Source organism: Mustela putorius, unplaced genomic scaffold (assembly GCF_011764305.1).
Source record: "Mustela putorius furo isolate JIRA1106 unplaced genomic scaffold, ASM1176430v1.1 tig00003854_pilon_pilon_pilon, whole genome shotgun sequence".
Classification (NCBI taxonomy): Eukaryota; Metazoa; Chordata; class Mammalia; order Carnivora; family Mustelidae; genus Mustela; species Mustela putorius.
In genome coordinates, this window is record NW_025422006.1 from 7,459,976 (window position 1) to 7,482,921 (window position 22,946).

The 22,946-nt window shown below is 50.8% G+C and overlaps 1 protein-coding gene and 1 long non-coding RNA gene across 2 annotated transcripts in view; one reads left to right on the plus strand and one right to left on the minus strand.

Moving 5' to 3' along the window:
* Positions 1-14,757, minus strand: part of LOC123387524 — a 97,880-nt gene extending 83,123 nt beyond the window's left edge. The window contains exons 1-2 of the long non-coding RNA XR_006601967.1: positions 11,757-14,757; positions 1,699-1,938 (exon numbers count right to left, since the gene is read on the minus strand). This is a non-coding gene — a long non-coding RNA (uncharacterized LOC123387524). The remainder of the gene's footprint in view (positions 1-1,698; positions 1,939-11,756) is intronic.
* FXN (frataxin) lies at positions 1,008-19,527 on the plus strand. Its single transcript, XM_045065072.1, has 5 exons — positions 1,008-1,230; positions 6,901-6,998; positions 9,789-9,909; positions 16,213-16,310; positions 18,941-19,527. The coding sequence occupies exons 1-5, from the start codon at positions 1,063-1,065 to the stop codon at positions 19,089-19,091; spliced, it is 636 nt and encodes a 211-aa protein (XP_044921007.1). The 5' UTR covers positions 1,008-1,062; the 3' UTR covers positions 19,092-19,527.
* The last annotated feature ends 3,419 nt before the right edge of the window (positions 19,528-22,946 follow it).

A 22,946-nucleotide genomic window follows, 5' to 3' on the forward strand; every position in this document is an offset into this window, starting at 1 on the left:
TTTGACACTTGTCATTTAGTGTCCCACACATTTATACTTGCGTCCTATCTCTACTATTCACCAAGGACTAAGGTGGCTTTGGAAAAACTTGAGCGCAAACAATCTCCTCTGTCCACTAACACCTCCATAAAAATTATATTCTCTGGTATGCACAGGTAGTATTTTCTCAAGCCTATATAAAATAGGAATAGTTCACAATTTGCATTCCTCTGCAAAACACAACGTAAGTAAAATGGTCTTTTACCTATAGCGTATTAACAAGCTCATAATTGGGGCGCCCAGGTGGCTCAGTGGGCTGAGCATGGGCCTTTGGCTCAGGTCGTGATCCCCGGCTCTTGGGATTCCCTGAACACGGGCTCCCTGCTCAGTGGGGAGCCTGCTTCTCCCTCTCCCTCTGCCCCCGGCTTGTGTTCTCTCACTATCTCAAAACAGCTTAATACCATACACTTAGCAGGCAGGTTCTAAAAAAACACTTTGCCTAGATTAACTCATTTAATCCTTAAAACAACCCTGGAGTAAAAACAAACAAACAACAACAACAAAAAAAAAAAAAAAAAACAACAACAAAAAAGCCACCTCCATTTTATAGATGAGGCACAGAGAAGTGAGTTGACTTGCCCCCTGGTCACACAGCTGGGAAGTACAGAGTTCGGATGTAAACCAGGCAATCCCTCTCCCGCCTGCCCGCTCCTAAGGGCTGTAACCTCCTGCAGCCAAGCCGCACACCTGCGGGCCGTCGGGTTCCCAGCAAGCCCGCAGCCGCAGCTGGCAAATCCCTCCCAGACACAGTTCTGCAGCCGTGGGGCATCACGCATTCACACGTGGCCCAAGGCGCAGGCCCTGGGCTTCGCACCGAGCGCGCACCCCATTTGTGTCAAATACGGAGAGGGCGGAACGCTGGGAAGTTCTCCCTGAGGTCTAACCTCGGGTCATTTCCGACAGTGAACGGAAGAGGGGACCGGAGCGCGGAGCCGAACCGCGGCGCCTGCCCCTCGTGGCCACCAGGTGTCGCCGCGGCGTCCCCGGAGCGAGAGGGCGGAGCGGCCGCAGCCTGGGAGCAGCATGTGGACGTTCGGGCGCCGCGCGGCCGCCGGCCTCCTGCCCCGCTCGGCGCCCCCGGGCTCGGCCCCGGCCCGCGCCGGGACCCAGGGGCCGACGAGGAACGCCCCGCTCTACGGCCGCCGGGGGTTGCGCGTCGGGACCGGAGCGACCCGCGTACCCAGCCACGCCGTGAGTACCCGCGCCGCGCAGCCGTCCGGGCCGCACGCCGGCAGGGAGAGGCCGCGCACGCTGGGGACGCTGCGGGCACGCGCGTCCACTCCGCTCCGGCGGGGCCGCGCACCGGGGCCGCGCTCCGCCGGTGGCCTGCCCGGCGGCGGAGCGCGCTGCTCTCTGCCCGGCGCGCGGCCGCGCACTGGGCCTTCTGTTTCTCCGGGGTCACGTCTGCACCGGCCTGTGCTTTCCGGTGAAAAGGGCAGTGCATTGTAACTGCGGGGGGGGGGGGCGACGCAGCGCAGGGGAAGTGGCCGGGGACGCGATCTCGGGGATCCGTGGAGGTCGCCGAGCTCTCCACTTCCCTTTGCCCGAACTTCAATTTAAGGGATACTAGATACTGTCCTAGATACATATGTGTGTGTAGGGCACAGATGTTAGTGTGGCGCGTAAATATACGTAAGTACAATAAAACAGCACACATACCAACATAATGGTATAGGATAGTATTATGTAGAATCCTAGAGCGATGATTCCGCGCGTGGGCTTTTAGGAACGAAACGCTTACTTCGAGCGCGGTGGAAACGTCGAGGCTCGGAGCACAGTAGCTAGAGCAGCAAAGCTTTTGGCGGCTTTTTGGAGAATGACCGGGCCTGGCCTCCAAGTTCAGCAGAGCTGTGTGACCTCGGGGATCTGGAACCTCTCCGAGGCGGGGCTTCCTTTTCCCTAAAGACATGAAAGGGAAACATGCCCATTTTGCGGAGCTGTTGGGAGGATCACGCAGGATTAACGTAATACAAAGTCTTCAGCCCTAGAAGTTAATTCCCTTTTCTCCCCTGGGGGCTGCAAAGCATCTGACCCAGTCACTCCAAGACCTGAAAAGAGAAAGCCCAAAGAATGGGGGTAGGGTTGAGGAAGACTCACAGCGGGGGAGGACGCGATGTTTAATCAGGGTCCCTCCCAAATATTTTATTTATTTGAGAAAGAGAGCACAAGCACGTAGGGGCAGAGGGAGAAGCAGACTCCCCACTGAGCAGGGAGCCCCATGCGGGGCTCGATCCCAGGACCCTGGGATGATGACCTGAACTGAAGGCAGACCTAAACCGGGTCTGGAAGGTGGCAAGAGACCAGGGAGGATAATTCCCGACGAAGAAATAGACCTGGGCGGAGAAGACGGGTGGATACCGGATGCTGAGTGGTTGGCACGCTGCGTGGACCGCGCATGGTGGAGGAGGCAGGCGAAACCCAACCCAGATTGTCCTTGGAGCGCTGACATGGGGACTTTAGACTTGACCGCTCTGTTATTTGGCGGTGTTCGAAGGAAAGTTAGGATTGGTGGCCAACATTCAAACTTGGGCCCTTGATACTGGGTCCCTTGGCTTCTTGGGAAATACCGGCAGTTATGGCCGTCCTGTTATTAGGATGCCCAAGTGCAGAACAGAGACATTAACTACCCCTGTTCTTCTGTGCTGCTCCCACCTGGAGCTGCCCGGGCTTGAACTCCCACCCCTGCTGGTGCCGGGCCGTGGGTTGCCAGCAGTTTGTAACTTAGGACAGTGACAAGATAGGGCATGGTCTTTGGGATGGTACCTGTGGCTGTTACGGGCTGCTGATTCAGAAGCATGCCCAACGGAGAGCTGTCATCAGGAGGTGGGCACGCACACACACTGGAATCAGGGGTCATAGGAGGCTGGGAGGTAGTTAACCTGAGTCCGCCCTTTGGGCCTCCTCTACCATAGTAAATTAATCGGGTTTGTTGAACTTTGTAATACAGGGCCCTCAACCATCTCCAGTACTTGCGGAGCTGGGTGGATGACAGGGGCAACTGGGACCACCATGTTTAATTTTCTCAAGGTCTTATCTGTCCTCCGGTTGACCCCCCCCCAATGTCCCTGTACTCCAGAACCCATCAAAACCTGAGTTCCTTATGGGGGCGTCATCCCCATCCCTATGTTCTTTATCCCCTATTCCTACTCCTACTTCTCCGGCACCATCCAAAAGAAACAGAATGGGAGCTGCCTGTGTCACTCTAAACTGCCTAGCAGCTACATTGAAAAAGTCAAAAGAAATAGGTGAAATTAATTTCAACACCACAGAGGGGTGCCTGGCTGACTCAACTGGTAGAGCATGAGACACACGATCTGGGTCATGAGTTCAAACCCATGCCGGGCCTAGGGCTTCGTTTAAAAATTTTTTTTCAACAATACATTTATGTAATCTAGTTTTTCCAAATATTATCATCTTAACATGTAATCGATACTGAAAAATCATGGAGCTAACGGTCTTTTTTTGTACTCATTCATCCAAATCTAGTGTGTATTTCACATCAGCACACGTAAGCTCAGATGTTAAACTGAACTTGTTGTGGGAATGGTTGATTTATATTTTATAAAATTTGTGACTGAAAAAACAAATTCATGGGACACGTGGGTGGCTCAGTCGGTGAAGCGTCTGCCTTCAGCTCAGGTCGTGATCTCAGGGTCCTGGGATCGAGCCCCGCGTTGGGCTCTCTGCTCAGTGGGGAGTCTGCTTCCTCCTCTCTCTCTCTGCCTGCCTCTCTGCCTGCTTGTCATCTCTCTCTGTCAAATAAATAAATCTAAAAAACAAAACAAAACTGTACCATTTAAAGATTAATAACACACTGCCACATTCTCACCACCAGATTAAGAGACTGATTACCTGTCCCCCGGAAGGCTCTGGGGCTCTCCCGGTGACCACCGGGCCTCACTGAGGGGAATCTGCTTTCCTGAATTCTGTCAGGCATCCCCTTCTTTTCCTAGAGTGTCACCCTCTATGTATGTCTCCCTAAAGCACGTGCTATTGATAGAAAACATTCTGCTGCGTCTATTTTACCATGACTTGTGTCTCATGTTCAGTATTGTTTTTGAGGCTCATTGACACTGACACACTCAGTTGTCATTTATGCGTTTTCCCGGCTGGGTAGTATCCCCTTGGGTGACCACATCATGCTCTGTCCATTCTCCTGGTGACATCCGGGTGACCGCCATGATGCTGCCGTCACAATGGTGTTCTGTAGGCCTTGCGGTGCATGGACAGAGGTTCTTTGTGGCCGAGTTCCTAAGAACAGCATTGCTAGGTGAGGGGCCAGCAAATATTCAACTCATTTGATGGCAGGAATGGTTGCACCAGTTCATTCCCCCCAGTGGTGGGTGAGACTTGACTCACCTTTCCAGCATTTCCAGCTTTGTGCTAGCCAGCCAGGCCAGGCCTCCCCTTCTGCCTGTCCATACTCTTGTTGACGTGCTCCAAAACCAAAATTGACCAGACACCCTCTGGCCCTGTGTTTGGGGTATTGGTGTCTTCCTGTGGAAGGCTCATCACTGGTCTGTGTGGCGGGTACCATGACCCCTGCCTTCAGGGGCTCAGAAAGGGTACGCAGGTACCCAGGGAACGTTAGCCCGGGGAGAATGGGTAAGAGCCAGCAAGGAGTCTTTGGCAACGGTTCCTTTGATGATTAAAAATGGCCGCATGTAGACTTCTACTTCTGGCTGTAACTTGCAGCAGAACAAACCTTCCACCAAGAATAGCCATTCAAGATACAAGAGTCAAAACCAAAACTGAAACAGAAAAAAGGCTGTGCGAAGGTGTCGGACTACGACAGCTAGGATTTGAGAGGCCAGGATCCTGGAGAGGAGGGAAACTCTGAGCCTCTAGTTCTCGAACTTCCCTTCCATGTCCAAAACCCTGTATGACTCCCAGGTGTGTGATTCTTTTCTTTATGGCCTGGACCCTGGGGCCAGACAGTGTGGGTTCAGATCCTGCGTCCTCCACTTTGCATCTGTGTATCTGAGTGATTTGCTCCGTTTCTTCGTCCATAAAATACAAATACAGTCTCTCCTTGCATTTCATGGATCCTGGACTCAGGAATTCACCTATTCAGTAAAATTTATCTGTAACCCCAGAATCAATACCCAAAGTAGATTTGATGCTTACTCTCAGACACACACACAGAGCAGCAAACACTGAGGAGTCACCCCATGCTTGTGTGTTGCCACTGAGGTCAAACAAGGTGACACTCTGCCTTCTCTCGGCCCCCACGGGGTCAACAAGTGTTCTTTCCACCACCTATTCTGTGGCACACTATTTGCATTTTTGTGTTTCCGGTTGGTGATTTCGCTATTTAACATGGCCCCGGAGCATAGTGCCTACGTGCTGTCTAGTGGTCTGAGCACAGGAAGGCTGTGATGGGCCTTACCGACAAAACACATATGCTAGATCAGCCTTGTTCAGGCCTCAGTTACGGCACTGGTGGCCCCGAGCTCAGTTTCATGAATCAACAATGGATATTAACAAGGTGTCTTTAAACCGAGACGCCTGTAAACGAGGTTATGTACGGATCCCCGGGTCACACGGGACCCGAAGCCTGCAGGAACCTACGCCTGTATTTTCCCATAGGAGCATTTCACTGACCTCCTGTTCATGGTGACTTTATAGAGCAAACTGTCGAGAAGAACCACTATAATAACAGTACTTGCTTCACAGGCTTGTAATGAGGACTGACCACATCCATTTCTATCAAGACTATCAATACCCAGTAGTAGGGAACGCTCTAGAATGTGCAGTAGCAATTACTGGTTATCAAGCTGGGTCTCTGCTTCTCCTTTGGAGCCAGCCTTTTAAAATCTCACACTCTGGGCTCTGCACCCCTGTTCCCCCTCTTCTGCTCACTTCTTAGCCCCATGCCCTCGGCCTTCTCCTTTCTGAGCTTGCCAAGGGCACTGGTAGGTCAAGAGAACAATGGCCCTAGAGCCCTGCGCCAGAGTGACCTTTAGAGAAGGTGAATCTTAACTGCCAACCCCTTCCAGCCCTTGGGTGCCTTCCCAGGGTGAAGTCCAGCTGAGTGCCTTCACAAGGCCCTGGGGCCACCTCTCCAGCCTCTCCCCTGCCATCTCCACTTTTCTCTCCTTTTACAGGTGCTGTCCCCTCCCTCACTGGGGCAGGTCCTTCAGCCAGGGTCCCCTCGGTGTTTGTCGCTGTCCTCTGGTTATGTCATCTGTCTCTCCAGCTGGTCAGTGGGGCTGGCAGCCCCAGAGACGAGCACCTAGACCCTCTTCCAGTTATGTGCTGGAAGAAATCGACAGGTCACATCATCTCCCGCAGATCATGTTAACAAGACCTGTCCATGTGCAGTCCAGTCCCCTCTTTTGGACCACAGCAGACATCGGCCGCTTGCCTGCACTCGTCAAAATCCAGGAGCCTTGCAGGTGCTTCCATGCGCCTGGCCTGTGCTAACCACCGCATACCTCGAATAGCCTGGAGCAGTGCTGCCCACAGAGCTTCCCATGATGGTGACAATGTTCTGTGTGCCACTGGCCACGTGAGGCCACAGGACACTTGAAACGTGGCCTTCCAGAACATGGGAGTCCTGGAAGTGGTACTTGTCCCTTATTCAAATTTTAGTGGGAAGTGACGGGAAATGACAATAAATTTAAATGTAAATTAGCTGCCTGTGGCTCAGGGCTATTATATTGGACCGCACAGCCTTAGAGCGAGCCTGAGAGAACACAAGGTAACGCATGAAAATGAGGCAGAAACATTCCAGAAACACTCCTGGAAAAATTGAACGTGGTTTATTCTCAAATGCAGGAGTAGTGATATTTAAGCCACACGTTCGGGGACTGTAATGCACAGAAAAACAGTAACGTGCTTCTTCACTTTGGCTTTTAGAGTCTGAGCCTCCACCGCCTTGATCAGATGGTGAATGTCAAAAAGCAGAGTGTCTGCTGGGTGACTGTGAGAGCAGTGGGAACGGTGGGCGACCCTGGGTAAGCTCAAGCCCCTTCCGTGTCAGAGAGCCCTTCCCCCCACCCCCCTCCTGCTCTCTCTCAGTACACAGCTCTGCATACCTGCTCATACTTCTATTAGCTTTTTAAATTTTTTTCCATTTCTCTTACTGGTTTAAAAAAAAAAAAAAAGGAGCCCATCCCATCCAAAACCTGTTTTCTCCCTTAGCAGTAGCACTCACAAGCATCTTTCCATTTCGCCAACCATCTACCGTATTAGTTTATGTATGTATGTATGTATTTATTTATTTATTAGATTTTATTTATTTATTGAGAGAGAAACAGTGAAAGAGAGCATGAGTGAGGAGAAGGTCAGAGGGAGAAGCAGACTCCCTGTGGAGCTGGGAGCCCGATGCGGGACTCGATCTCGGGACTCCGGGATCATGACCTGAGCCGAAGGCAGTCGTCCAACCAACTGAGCCACCCAGGCGTCCCTATGTATTTAGTTTTAAGTAGGCTCCACGCCCAGCTGGGCTTGAACTCACGGCCCTGAGACAGAGCCCTGCGCTGAGATCAAGAGTCAGATGTGTAACGGACTGAGCCACCCGCGGTCCCCTCTACCGCACTGTTTTAAATGAAATGATACTAAGCTTTATGGACGTATCCTAGTTCATTCCACCCATCCCCCACTGCAGGACATGAGGTGGTTTCCAGAGTTCTGTTGTTACTGTCGTTGATGACTCAGCAGTTGGGGTCCGCCAGGCCTCTGTGACGGGGAGACCCACTGCTGTAATGGCTCGAGCCAGCAGCTGTCGGCGCCCCTGTGTCCCCAGGGTCCAGGGTGGGCGTGCCGCCTTCCCATCCCTATGTCCCTGACACGGTGGGAGCCAGGTCACCCCGCCCAGGTTCCATTCCACAGAAAGGTGCAAGAGCACGGAAGTCTGGGAAGTGGCACTTGTCCCTCCCTCCGATTTGGTGGGGGAGGCTTGGTCACACGACCCCAACTGACTGCAAGGGATGCTAGGAGACCTAGCCTGGTGGGTGTCCTGGAAGGAAGCCGTGTGTTCCATGCACAGCTCCCCGGCATTGCTACAGTCGGCTCCTGCCACCACTGGTGTCTGTGTAGACCCTCCGTACACACACACACACACACACACACACACACAAATTACATGAGCCCCTAACCCCAGGGCTGCCATCCCAGGCCCATATGGTCTCTCATCCACCTCAAAGGCCAAGATTTCTAGGAGACATGCAGTCCTCTCTTGAGGTCTAGGAGTAGCTCTTCTGACCTACACACACACACACACACACACCACCACCACCACCACCCCCTCCCCACTACCACCCCCTCCCCCTCACCCCATGGAGAGGGTTTGCTTCACTTCTGGGCCAGCTCTTGCTATTATCTGTCTCTTTCATTTTAACCATTCTGGTGGTATCTCGTTGTGAATTTTTTACGGTGTATTTTCCTGAAGATTAATAAAGTTATACCCCTTGTTATGTGTTCACTGGCCATTTGGATATCTTTTTAAAAATGATATCTGGGGCGCCTGGGTGGCTCAGTGGGTTAAGTCGCTGCCTTCGGCTCGGGTCATGATCTCGGGGTCCTGGGATCGAGTCCCGCATCGGGCTCTCTGCTCAGCGGGGAGCCTGCTTCCTCCTCTCTCTCTCTGCCTGCTTCTCTGCCTGCTTGTGATCTCTCTCTGTCAAATAAATAAATAAAATCTTTAAAAAAAAAAATGATATCTGTTCGGGACACCTGGGTGGCTCAGGTGGTTAAGCGGCTCCCTGCGGCTCAGGTCATGATCCCAGGATCGAGTCCCACATCGGGCTCCTTGCTTGGCAGGGAGCCTGCTTCTCCCTCTGCCTCTGCCTGCCACTTTGTCTGCCTGTGCTCGCTCTCTCTCTAATAAGTTAAAAAAAAAATCTTAAAAAAAATGATATCTGTTCAAGCATTTTACCCATTTTTTCTATAGCGTTTTCTTTTTCTTATTGACTTGTACTTTTTTATTTTTGTTTTTGTTTTTTATAGTTCTTTATATATTCTGGAAGTAAGCCCATTTTCAGATACATGTAATATAAATATTTTCTCCCACTTTGTTGGGCAAACCCCAACATAATTTTAATCATAATACAAGCAATTTTAATAAGCATAATGTCCAGCTGAAGGGGTGAGGTTGAATAAATAATATGAAATAAAATACCATGAAAATATATATATATGCTAATATAGAACAATTTCCAGGATATATTAAAACCTGTAAGGTGCTTCAATTTCCATAGTAAAAAGAATTTAAAATTCTGGACAGATGCAGAAGAAACTGTTATTCGTAGTTGACTCTGCCAGTCGGGGCTGCTTATTTGGGAAGAAAGGTTTCCTTCTTTATAAAGTCTTTCTTTTTAAGATTTTTTATTCATTTATTTTTTTGACAGAAAGAGAGACTGGGCATAAGCAGGGAGAGTGCGAGAAGCAGGCTCCCCACTGAGCAGGGAGGCAAGACCCGAGCTGAAGGCAGAGGCTCAACTGACTGAGCCCCCCAGGCGCCCCTATATAAACTCTTTCATGCTGATTAATTTTTTTTGTCTGTACATGAATTTCCCATGAATTTTTCTAATTTGAATAAAAAGTTGATGTTTCAGGGCACCTGGTTGGCTCAGTCTGTGGCACATGTGACTCTTGATCTCCCAGTCGTGAGTTCAAGCCCCACATTGGCCATATTTACTAAAAATAAACCAAATAAGGAAATAAGTAGATATGTAGGTTTGACATTAATAAAATGGAGCAGTTTGGTATAAATGTGTTTGGGGGGTTTTGGTGTTTCCCTGCAGCTCTCTGGATGAGACCACCTATGAAAGACTGGCTGAGAAGACACTAGACTCCTTAGCAGAGTTCTTTGAAGACCTCGCAGACAAACCCTACACGTTCGAAGACTATGATGTCTCGTTTGGGGTACCTTTTTGCTTATTTTCTTACATTTTCTGTTTCCTCCTAAGAATTCTAGCTCACTACGACAGAGAATTCCCCTCCAGTGGAGTTAAGCATCCAACCGCACGTGGTTCCGGGGTGCGGGGCAAGGGGGAGACCCAAAGACTGGCCTTGGTGTTCCAGCCCTGCCCCGCCAGGCTTGTGACCTTGGGCAAGTCACGACCTCTGTGAGCCCCGTTTCTGCTTAAAAGTACAGGTTCTCAAGCTCCACTCAGGACGCGTGAGGTAAGCCGGGGGGGACCCAGGCCTGTGTTTGTCTGGCAGGATGACTGTCCTGCAGGCAGAACCGAACCACTGGTCCTTAAGCAGAGTGTGTTCCGAGCACTCGGACAGCGGCCCCAGCTCTGGGAGATTCTGACCTGCCTGTCAGGGTCTACTCCCAGGAAGCATATTTTTGGAAAAGCTCACCTGAGATTCTATTGTGCACCCTGGGTTCCATCCCTAGAGATTTTTCTTTAGTTGGTCTGGGAGTATCCCTGGCCGGCCAGGGGAGTTTTTTTTTAAGTTTTTATAATCACTCCTCAGATGATCCTCAGTGCCGCTAGGGGGAGCCACAGAGCCCTGAAGCCCGGGGAGTGCTGCTCTACCTCGACTGGCCACCTGGTGGCAGACTTGAGTCCCCCCCTTGCCTTATTTTATTTATTTATTTGTTTGTTTGTTTAACAGAGAGCTCACAAGTAGGCAGAGAGGCAGGCAGCGAGAGAGGAGGAAGCAGGCTCCCTGCTGAGCAGAGAGCCCAATGCGGGGCTCGATCCCAGGACCCCGGGATCATGACCCAAGCCGAGGGCAGGCACTCAACCCACTGAGCCACCCAGGCGGCCCCTCCTTGCCTTTAGAATGCTGTTTCCCCCTTAGGAAGCAGCTCCTTTTTTGCCAGAAAAATCCCCTACGGAGATTAATCCTCTTGACGGCAATTAATTAATAGTCAGAAATGCTATGAAGGAGAATTGTTAGGACAACCAGCTGTCAGGCTAATGTGATAGAAATGGTGTTGGGTATTACTGTGGACGGAAGGGACCCCATCAGACGGAGCAGGTAGCAGAGCCTGGAAGATTTCAAGCCTGGTTGTAAGGACAGTGAGGGACGTGGAGGTCAAAATGAAGGCAATAGGGGAAAAAAAATGAAGGCGATGGGACAAGAGAGGGCTGGCTCCCTTCCAGGTGGGTTCCATGACTGCTGGGAGCATCACTGGGGCAGGGCATTGAAGTGCTTCTGCAGACAGCCTCAGAAGGCAAGCTGCTGGTGAGCCCATACGGACTGTGGGATGATGGAGCTGGGAGAGTCACAGGTCTCCTCTCCCCCAGTCTCCCTACCAGGGGCTGACGAGACTTACAGGGAAACCAAGTCTCAGGCTAAACTCGGCCATACGTGCAAACATTCATTAACATGCCACAAATACAGCCACACCACTCGTTCTTGTAGGATTAGTGAGAATACGTAGTGACTCAAGTATTTTTGCATGAGTGTTTCATTAGAAGCAAGTGTGCCGGTGTCCTCACAGCTGGATTCTGTTTACCACCCCATGCCCCCATCTCCCCCACCCCCAGGGGAATCCAGCAGCAAATGCTCCTGCTCAGGGGCGCCTGGGTGGCTCAGTCGGTTGAGTGGCTGATTTGGTTTCGGCTCAGGTCATGATCTCAGGGTCCTGGGATCGAGCCCCGCATCAGGCTTGCACTCAGGAAGGAGTCTGCTTGAGATCTTCTCTCTCCCTTTCCCTCTGCCCCTCCCCGCTGTGCTCGCTCTTTCTCTAATAAATAAATCTTCAAAAGAAAAAAAAAGTTCCTGCTCCATGGTGGGTCACAGGATCTTACCTGAATGCTACCCGCAGTGTCTCTCTGAAGAGTGACCCAGCTGCTGGGTTTCCAGATCCCGTAAGCCATTCCTGCAAAGGGAAGAGGCACCTGTGTTTTTCCAGCCAGCCCATGTACCTTAAGTTACCATTCTTCTCACCAGGGGAAAGTGATTTCTAACAAATCATTTACTAGTTAGGAAACACCCCAATATAGATGTAGAAACTAAAGGCCAGTAGCTGACTCTGTTGTTAGGGCTTCTTACAAAGCACTCTGCAAAGCTGTCTACCCTGGGGGGTGATTTCCCGAGTAGAGTCCCTCAGGTGCTAGCTGACTCAGACATTTCACAAATCAATCTACTGAAACTACATAATAGGCAACAGAACACCTGTAACACCAGGGGTGCAGTCTGTCGTCCAGGTGGGCACTGCCTCCTCTGGGAAGCCCTCCCAGATGTTCCAGGCAGATACCACGCTTCCTTCCTCGCCCGGCACTCTGCGGTGAGTCTGTAGAGCACCGATCACGCCGCGTACTGTCTACACACCAGCTCCCACAGCCACACTGAGTTCCTGGGCAGCCCAGACACTGTTTGCTCTTGGTATCCCAGTGCCTGAAACATTGCCGGCTACGTGATAGGGACTTAATAAATGTTGGTCCAGTATACAAATGAAATGGGGCCCACGTACGTTTCCAGAACACACTCTCACTGATGCCGCTCAGCACCACAGACGTCCGAACTGCTTGCTCTCAGCCAAGCAGACGAACGGAAACAGTGTTCCAGGGAGACTCAAGAATGCGTGTGCTCAGTTTGCTCCCTGGGGAGTGGGTGACGTGAGTGGCTCCCCGGCTGTTGTGTCTTCCTGTCAGTGGAATGCGTCACCTGGGGGGTCAGGGTCCGGGTCCAGGCCTCACCCACACTGGCCCTGCCATGGGAGGAGGGGCTGCCCACCAGGGCAGACAGCACCTGCCGTCACTCAGCACCCATGGAGTCAGCTGTACCGTGCGCTCCGAGGGGTTCTTGCCAAGCCTCCTTTGTTTTCTCCACCCCTGCTCCCTGCCCTTGGAGCTCTGGACTCTTTGACATTTTAATGAGAATCTGTTTGCGGTCCTGTTCTTTACTCACTAGTGCTCGCTTCGGCAGCACATATACTGTTCTTTACTCACTAAGCTGTCCGCGTGTCACTGCCCTACTGTAGAAGTTCCTTGAACTTCCCTGGACCTTCTCCCAAGAAAACCTTCCCCGCACGCCTGTGAGTCCAGTTTCAGTTGAGGTCGGGCAGTCTGCAGAGGCCCGAAGCCGGGCTCCGGGTCCCGGGTTACAGACACCTGCTCAGACGCAGCACCGTCTTGGACACGGAGAAAAACCTTTTATTAGCCTGTCGTCCTGGATTTGTATTTTCTCCTTCTTCGCTTCTGTTGAGTGGCAGGTTCTTCAGCTGGGAAGCGGGTGACATCCCTCTACGTCTCCGAATTCCCATTTGGATTAAATTATAAAAGGGCTTCACATTCATTATTCTTATTCCTTCAGAGGGCTGGCTGGTTTGGGAATGTGGGAAGCCACGTATCCCCAAAATCTCCTGACTCAACGTGCCATCGCGTAGGGGTCAGTCTCTGTAGAATGAGCTGTGATGACACAAGTTGTGCGGGGTGGGGGGGGGTGCTGATACTGACTTGGGGGGACTGAGCCTCTGCCAGCGGTGGACGGGGGCTGTTCTGACCGGCGAGCACCTCTGGCCCCAGCTGTTGAAGAGTTTGACTCCCCCCTGCCCCTGCTTTTAAGGCTGCCCACACTCCTAGAACAGCCTCCGACTGGCCCTTAAGGAATAATCCCAATGAACAGAAAGCCATCTTCATCTGGGTACTTGCAGACGGTTCCGAGAGCATTAGGAACTCCTGGTGAACCAGTAAGGCCTCTCTTTTCCTTCCGTTTTTTCCTCCTCCTGCCGGATTCCTCTGGAAACAGCCTCTGGCTCCATGGGAAAAAATAATCACGCACAACCGACAGGAGGCGGGTTGGCTAAGGGTTGAGACTTCCTGCCTTCTGTGAACTTGCCCTCGACTTCGCACGTGTTACCACCAGCCCTGGTCACCGCTGGCTCGGTTCATTCCTCCACGGGTGTATTTTCGTGTCCACCCAGGATCTCGCGCTAAGAGCGGATTTACTGGACACTGGAGGTTCTGGGATGGAAAGCCAGAGCTGCCCGCCAGGCGCTTCGAGTCGTGGAGGGGAGGGCACAGGTGTCCCGCAAACAGGCAGCTCAGATGCAGGGAGGAAGGCATGGGGGTCACGGGGTGGGGGGCAGGGGCTCCTGAGCAGGGGTCTCAGTCTTGTGCAGGGAGGAGCACTGCAGGGTCGGTGCCAGGGGGAGGAGACAGCTTGAGGTCTTCACATCGGTGCCAGGGGGAGGAGACAGCTTGAGGTCTTCACATATAGAAGAAATCTCATGGCTGCTTTTTAAATATGCTCTTTGTGAATGCCTGGCCCGTTCCCTGGAATAATTCCGGAAGATCCTGAGTTGGAAAGATTGGATTTGGCTTTCAGGGACTGGACTGATTTGGTGTCCTGCCCTAGGGTGTGACCATGATCAGGAGCGAACACCACCCTTGACCACCGTGTCCCGTGCCCCTCCATCCTTGCCTGGGTCTCTGAAGGAGACCGCACAGATGTCGTCCTGAGGATGGTGGCAGGGTTGATGAGACTCGGACCCCCTACCCTCCGCCCTCCCCACAGTGCCTGCACCTCCCCGTGCGTGGGGGGCCAGGCCCAGTGGGGCACTGAGGGACCGTAAGTAGGTCAAACAGGAAGCCATTCTGTCTCGATCCCCTGAGCCTGTTATCTCATGGAAAAAGCAGCTTTGGAAGTTTGTAAGGGAGCCGGTGGGGGGGAAGGGCTGCTGATGGCTGGGGGTTTCTCTTTGGGGTGGAAATAGCTGAGAATTAGTGTTGTTTGCACACTTTATGAATACACTTTGTGAAATATTGAAATTATTAAACTGTGCAGTTTTAAGATACTTTTCTTTTTTTTAAGAGAGGGGAGGGAAAAGTTTTTTTAAATTTAGAAAAAGAGGGGGAGGGCAGAGGGAAGGAAGCAGAGAGAGAATTGTAAGCAGGCTGCTTGCCCAGCACAGAGCCCGAGGACGCGGGGATCTCACGACCCTGAGATCACGACCCGAGCTGAAATCAAAAGTTGGATGCTTAGCCAACCGAGCCCTCCAGGTGCCTCAGGACAATTTTTAGTAAATGAAAGGTGGTTGTCCAGGGGCGCCTGGGTGGTTCAGTGGGTTAAGCATCTGCCCTGGGCTCAGGTCATGATCCCAGGGTCCTGGGATAGAGCCCTGCGTCGTCGTCGTCGTCGTCGTCGTCGTCGGGCTCTCTGCTCAGCAGGAAGCCTGCTTCCCCCTCTCCCTCTGCCCCCCAACCTTGTGCTTTCTCTCTCAAATAGATAAAATTTTTTAAAAAGGTACAACCCAATAGAGCCTTCCCTTGCCTGCCAGTTACATTATTGTGTCTTATTGCCACGGCTGGCTACCTTTTCAATAGCTCTTTGTGTTTGCAAACCAAACACAGAGTCTTCTCAGAAGCCTTCAGGGCCTCTTGATTGGACAGGGGCTCTAGAAGCCCAGAGAAAGGCAGTGGTGTGTCTCCGCGGGTAGTGCCTGGGGTGGGAACCGTGAGGGGCTGCCTCCCCGCACCCCAGCTCCAGTAAAGGGACTGAGCTGCGCAACTGCTGTAATATCCTGCTCCTTCTAAAGAAACCTCAGACTCCTCCAAAGGGCTCCTTTGTTGAAACAGTGTTTTCAAATTTAAATGAGCATTTATTAAGCAAGGATGGACCAACCAGTCTTTTAAAGAATTCAGGGCTCTTTCGGAGAAAATAAAGCCCTGGAGGGCAGCTTGTGAGATGCGTGGGAAGGGTCTGAAAATAAAAGCTCTGTCTTCCTTCCACCAGCGGAGCTAGGAGCTAGCTCTGTGGCTCTTCTCTAAGACCAGCAAAGCTCATGGTTTGAACATTCCTTCTTTTTTAACTCTTTTCCTTGTTTTGGTGATGAGCGTGTCCTGTCCGATGTTTGGGCTGACGTGGGACTCCGGCAGAGTCGGGGTCTGCATTTAACATTCTCTCGTGTGTTCTGGCTGGGCTTTGAGGGAACTGAGGCAGCCCACGGGCTCCCGTTTGCGGGCTGTCACTCCTCAGACAAGCCGCTGCTGTCTCCTCACCTCCCGAGGGGAAAAATGAGAAGTTTCGCCTCGCCAGGCCCGAGGGGAATGAGGGAAGCCCCACGGGGTCTAAGTAGTATTGTGATTCATCACAGTCGGACTCAGAGCAGTGCGCTTTCTGTGCGACCTGCCGTGTCTGACACAAAACACATTTCTTCGAGGTGTGTGTTTCGTCTAAGTGTCGAGATGCGCAGCCACTGGACAGAGTGATTCACTTTGTCTTGTTCTCTTTCCCGCATGCTCTCGCCGCCTGATCCGCCAGAGTGGTGTCCTGACAGTCAAACTGGGTGGAGATCTGGGAACCTACGTGATCAACAAGCAGACCCCAAACAAGCAGATCTGGTTATCCTCACCCTCCAGGTACGTCCCGGAAGTCCACATCTGTCCTTGCTCGGGGCTCGTGAGATGTGGCATCGTGGACCCTTTAAAAGGAGCATCACCTCCCAAATGGGTGTGTGTCCGAGAGCCTCACCCCGTCCTCAAAGCACAGTTAACCCAGCGTCAGTAACCGGCCTACCAGTAGTCCGGCCGCTGGAAGCACATCCTGAGGCCTGAAGCAAAAAGTGTGTAACTTTGCAGAGCCTGGCCGGGACGGTTTCTCTTTGTGAAGCCATTGCCCTGCCTTTTAAAAAACCGCTTTTGGGGTGCCTGGGTGGCTAGGTGGGTTGGATCCCCTGCCTTCGGCTCCGGTCGTTATCCCGGGGTCCTGGGATCAAGCCCTGAATCGGGCTCTCTGCTCAGCGGGGAGCCTGCTTCCCCCTCTCTCTGCCTCTCTGCCTACTTGCGATCTCTATCTGTCAAATAAACAAATAAAATCTTTTAAAAAAAGAAAAAAGCCACTCTTGACACTGCAGCCTCAGAATGAGTTGCGCAGCGTCTTCAGAGCAGGTTCAAGTTTGGCCTCTGGTTTGTTTCGAGCAGCTCGCTTGGGGCCAGTTGGATTCCCTCTGCCCAGCTTAGCTGCGTGCCCTGTGGAGCCGGGAGAGCCTCGGAGGCTGCGACTCCAGGGCGTCGAGTCCCTCCTGCCGTTCTCACTGCTCTGCGTCTCCTGGAATAAAGGCATGCGTTGGAGGCCGCCTGCGCTGTGTCTCAAGGCCTGAGAATGTGCAGAGACAGAGGGGCCTCACCCGCCTGCATCCGTCTGGGTGGCTGTCGGGGAGACGCTCACTAAAAGCTCTCAGACCAGCCTCCCTGGGTCACTCAGGAGCACTTCCAAAGACAACAGACTGAGTATGCATTGGGAAAGGCCAGATGGAACCAGCACGCAATTCTTGCAAAACCCAGTGATATCTACATTTTTTTTAAAATGAAATTATAGGGGCACCTAGGTGGCTCAGTCAGTTAATCTTCCAACTCTGGATTTGGGCTCAGGTCCTGATCTCCATAGTGATAAGCCTCAAGGCCTCTCAGCGGGGGGAGTCTGGGAGTCTCTCTCCGTCTGCCCCTCCCCTGGCTCTCTTTTTCTCTCTCAAATGAATAAATTTTCCAAAAAAAAAAAAATTCATACTCTTCTGCCCCAATGTTCACATCATTTTTAGGCAGTTACTATTGTACTGTTTATCATGCCATGGTGTGAAATTATGCCTCCTGTGTTTTGCCCCAACCTCTTCTAGGAGGTATGTTATAATTCAACAAACAATTCCAGAAATCACCCACTTCTAGCAAGACCCTTACAGATTGCATTGCCTTTTTAGACCCAATTAACTTGAACTTGGGCGTTTCATCCTGTATGGGCCAAAGCTGTTCTCTTTGGCCTCAAACAGTTGTCCCAACCCTGGCCAGAGCCCTGCGTGAGGACTGCACTTTCCTGTCCTTCAGCTCTGGAGGAAGCACAGGAGAAGCTGGGTGGATCAGCTCAAACCTGAACCTGGGTTCAAACCCAGCCATCACCTTTCATGGGACTGTATTTCTTTTCTTTTTTAAGATTTAATTTGGGGCGCCGGGGTGGCTCAGAGGGTTAAAGCCTCTGCCTTCCGCTCAGGTCATGATCCCAGGGTCCTGCGATCGAGTCCCGCATCGGGCTCTCTGCTCGGCGGGGAGCCTGCTTCCCCCTCTCTCTCTGCCTGCCTCTCTGCCTACTTGTGATCTCTGTCTCTGTCAAATAAATAAATAAAATCTTTAAAAAAAATTTAAAAAAAAAGATTTAATTAATTTATTTGTTAGAGAGAGAGAGCACAAGCGAGGAAAGTGGCAGGCAGAGGGAGAAGCAAACTTCCCACAAAGCAGGGAGCACTATGTGGGGCTTGATCCCAGGACCCTGGGATCATGACCTGAGCCGAAGGCAGATGCCCAACCAAGCCAGCCACACATCGCAAGAAAAAGTATATTGAAAAAAAAAATAGCATAGGGGCGCCTGGGTGGCTCAGTGGGTTAAGCCGCTGCCTTCAGCTCAGGTCATGATCTCAGGGTCCTGGGATCGAGTCCCGCATCGGGCTCTCTGCTCAGCAGGGAGACTGCTTCCTTCTCTCTCTGTGCCTGCCTCTTTGCCTGCTTGTCATCTCTCTCTCTCAAATAAATAAATAAAATCTTAAAAAAAAAAACAATAGCATAGGTGATTGCCGGAAGCTGGGTGGGGGGGGCAGGGCATGACTGCTTAATGGGCACAGAGTTCCCTTTTGGGGTGATGAAGTGTTTTGTAGGGAGAGGTAGTGGTTGCGCATGTTACAAAGGTACTAAAGTAATAATAATAATAATACAGGTAAGGGACAGATCGCTTGAGTGGTATCCGAACGTGACTTATGAACCCTCATGGAGAGGGTTCCGACGTTCCCAGGCCTTGAGAATCGTTCTGTCGAGGTGTTGCAGGGGATGAAGTGGGGACTTCCTCTTCCACAGCAAGACGCTGAGGCCGGCAGTCAGGGGGACGCCCTGTTGAACTGACTTTGGGAGCTTCCTTGTGGTCAGTTTCTTGGGGGCAGCGTCTGTGGGGTCAGCATTTCTGTGCAGGAGCAGTCCTCATGGACTTGCCGTGTGTCGATGTTGTCTTGCAGCGGCCCCAAGCGCTACGACTGGACGGGGAGGAACTGGGTGTACGCCCACGACGGCGTGTCCCTGCACGAGCTGCTGGCCGCGGAGCTGACCGAAGCCTTCCGGACCCAACTGGACTTATCCTCTCTGGCCTATTCCGGAAAAGGTGCTTGATGCCCCGTCCAGTCCCGGGGACAGTAACAGGTCTGAAGCCAAGACTCCAGCTGCGTCCCGCTGCTGGGGGTCTGGTTGGTTCCATTCCCGCTTTGGAGGACAGTGGCGTGTTGTGTACGGGCTCGGTGAAAAGAACGTGTTGCCTCCCACACTCCCCTAAGTTCGGACTTTTAATTTCCGTACTGTTTTTGGATTTATTGTCTGATGTCCTCCCTTGCAGGATATATTCCTTTCTTTTATAGTGTCCCTATACTCGTACATTTATATAGAACCTCACAGCAAGAAAAATAAGGAGAAATTCAGGAGGAGAAATGACTTGATTTCACTCTTCGTTCTTTGAAGGACTTAATTGCCTAAAACCCCACAAAGAGCGGCGGGCGGACCTCCCTTTTCTGTCCCCAGATGAAGACGCATTAAAGGGTCATCTATAAATGGTGCCACACCTCCTGAAAATGTCAATGTTCCTACGCCCTGTAGTACGAAAGTGTCAGTAACGTTCAGGAATTCTCAAACCAAAGACCATTCTCTCTCCCCGCTGGGGTCTCTGCCGGGGTGTGGCCTATACGGGAGACCCAGGGAGACGTGATGGTGTTTCTTCCAAAGAGACATACTAGGGACATACGCACACATTCCATCTCAGGGTGCGTGTGTTTGTGTATTTTTTTTAAGTTATTTTTTATGGATACAGCTGCTGCAGCACAGGTCTGAGAATGCAAAAACTCTCCCAAAGACAAGAAGGGAAGAAGGGCCATTATCATAAGCCCGTGGATGGAGGGTAATAGCCTAGGTCACCGGGTGAGGTCATGCTTAGCAAATCGTGAAGGACCCCAGAAATGCAAAGATGTTCGTGTTCATGAAAAGAGCCCTAGTCCTTCACTTGGCTCAGTGCAACCTTTTCTTACGAAAGAAAGATTTCTCAGTGACAGGTCTATGCAGATGTGCGGGATCTCGGTTCTCTGTCTCTGGGCAAGTTTCACAAACTCCGGGACCTGTTTCCCCACGTGTTAAATGAGCGGCTGGAACTGAGAGAACATAGGGGATTCTCAGTCCAGACCTTCAGTGGTCCTGTCAGGCCAGCTTAACGGGTGAGGGGAGGGCAATGAACAAGTTTCTTAAGTTAGAGCATGAATATATGGTTCTAGGTATCGTTCCTTGAATTTCAGTTGAATTAATGTTCAAATAGTACCCATCGTCCGTGTCTTTACTGTGCTGACTTGTGCTCTGGGCTGAATGTCTGTGTCCCTCCCCCAAATTCCTGTGGTGAATCCTTACCCCCAGTGTGATGGAGTTACGGCTTCCGGAAGGTACGGCTTCCGGAAGGGGGTTGGGTCGTGAGGACAGAGCCTCATGACTGGAATGAGTCCCCTTATGAGAGAGACCCCAGAGAGCTCCTCGCCCCTCACCTCTCCTCACCCCTCCTACCATGTGAGGACACAGTGAGAAGTCGGCCGTCTGTGAACCAGGAAGTAGAACTTCACCAGACCCCCCCCCCCCGCCCCGTGTGTGGGGCCTTGACCTTGGGCTTCCCAGCCCCCAGAACTATGGGAAATAAATTCTGGTTGTTTATAAGATGCCCAGTCTATGGCATTCTGTTCTGGCATTCCAAACGGACTAAGACAGCCTTCCACACCAGAGGACCTCATCTTATTTTATTTTATTTTTATTTTGGGGTATTTTTTAGTTTTTTGGAGATTTTATTTATTTATTTGACAGAGAAAGACATAACGAGAGAGGGAACACAAGCAGGGGGAGCAGGAGAGGGAGAAGCAGGCTCCCCACCAAGCAAGGAGCCCCGTGCAGGGCTCGATCCCAGGACCCTGGGAACATGACCTGAGCCGAAGGTGGATGCTTAACAACTGAGCCACCCAGGTGCCCCATTTTATTTTACTTTTTAAGATTTTTTATTTATTTGTGAGAGAGAGAGAGCATGAGTGGGGGAAAGGGAGTCGGCAGAGGCAGCTGACAGGGAGAGTGAGACCCTCCGGCCGGCCCCCGGAGGCTCCATCCCAGGACACCGGGATCATGACCTGAGCGGAAGGCAGACACTTAACTGAGCCACCCAGGTGCCCCCATAGGACTTCATTTTAATCTCTACTGACCTGCACCTTACACGTGAAGAAACCAAGGCTCAGGAACATTAAAACCCCCAGAGTAGTGCTCCTGTTCTGTTGTGTTCTTACTAAAGAAAGATTTGTTAGTGACAAGTCTGTGCAAATGTGAGGCAAAGGCTTTTGCAATGGGTGATCAAAAACCACATTCCATTATGGAAAAAACAAGTTCTTAGCAATAGAACAAGGTAAACAAACACTGAATGGTTACATAAAATGTTGCCTTTCTTTAAAAAAAAAAAAAATTCCTTTCCTTATTTTTTTCCTTATTTTTTAGTGTGGGTAGAAATTTTGTAAGTGTGGTAGGTCAGTACCAGTGAGAAAATAAAATCGTGTGTGTGCACATGTGCACACGCATGTGTGTGTGTCCGCGCATCCGTCTCTTCTGATCAAAGTTTCTCTGTCTGGCTTACTTGGAACTCAGTTAAGTGATGCACTCACCTATCTGGGACGTAACATAAAAAAGACTTAATCAGGCTGCTGCAACAGGAGAATGTAAATTAGGTGATCTGTGTTCTTCTTGCTTCCTTCATGGTCTAGATTTTCAGGCCTATTTACTTTTACTTTACGTACAATGCTAACTGGTTTAATTACTTTCTTTCTAAGGCCCTGGGAGATTCCCATTTGAAGTAGTGAAAGAACTAGGATCACAGAACAGTCACCCAGGGAGTAATAAACATCATTCTCTGGGGGCGCCTGGGTGGCTTAGTCGTTAAGCCTCTGCCTTCAGCTCAGGTCATGATCTCAGGGTCCTGGGATCAAGTCCCGCGTCGGGCTCTCTGCTCAGCAGGGAGCCTTCTTCCCTCTCTCTCTCTGCCTGCCTCTCCATCTACTTGTGATTTCTCTCTGTCAAATAAAAAAAAAAAAAAAAAATCTAAAAAAAAAAGAAAATGTAACTCTTATCTTTCTCTGAGGATACAGAGAACCACTCAGGTGTGTAAGAGAACCTGAGTTCGTTTTTTTTTTTTTTTTAATCAGAATTTTTAAGATGTAAAAAGAAAACTCTGGCTACGGACTTATTTGTTGACACTAGCCTCACTTTTCTTCCCTGTGAAATGGTGACATCAAAGCTCTGGCACCTGGGCCCACATGCAAACCACTCAGTACATGACAAATATGATCACATGCACAACACGATTTCATATTTCACATTTGGGCGTTTCCCCCAAACTATTACTTATGACATCCTCCACTCAGCCACAAACATAGTCCAAATGATCGTCTTGGTTATTTTGGTGACCGATTCTGACTTCCGGAAACAAGTTCCCTTGCCCCTACAGTGCTTATGTTTTATTCCATCTTCAGCACAGTTCTAAAAATAATTTGGCCAACCTTAAGTTTGATAGTTTGTATTAACTAATAAGTTTACAATATGTTTCCTAGGCTATACCTGCCCCCATATTCTAATAAACCCCACTGCTACTTCTAGAGAAAGACCCATGTTCATAACAGTGAAAAATCTGTACGGATTGGCTATGCGAGGCTGCCAAGAAAAGCGGCGTCACACCTACAAGGTATACCCTTAGATTAAAGTAATTTTAGGTCGTGTCCAGTTGAATTCTTGGCACGGATTTATCTTCTGTAAATGAAAACAGTCACATACCAGAAGGGGAGGGAGGGGCACTGGTAGGAATCACATAAATTTTTCCTGCTGCTCAAACTATGACTTCTAGACTGTCTTTATGTGTCCAGCTATTGTTAGACATTATATCACGTTACTGTTAGACATCTTACAACAATAAGAAAT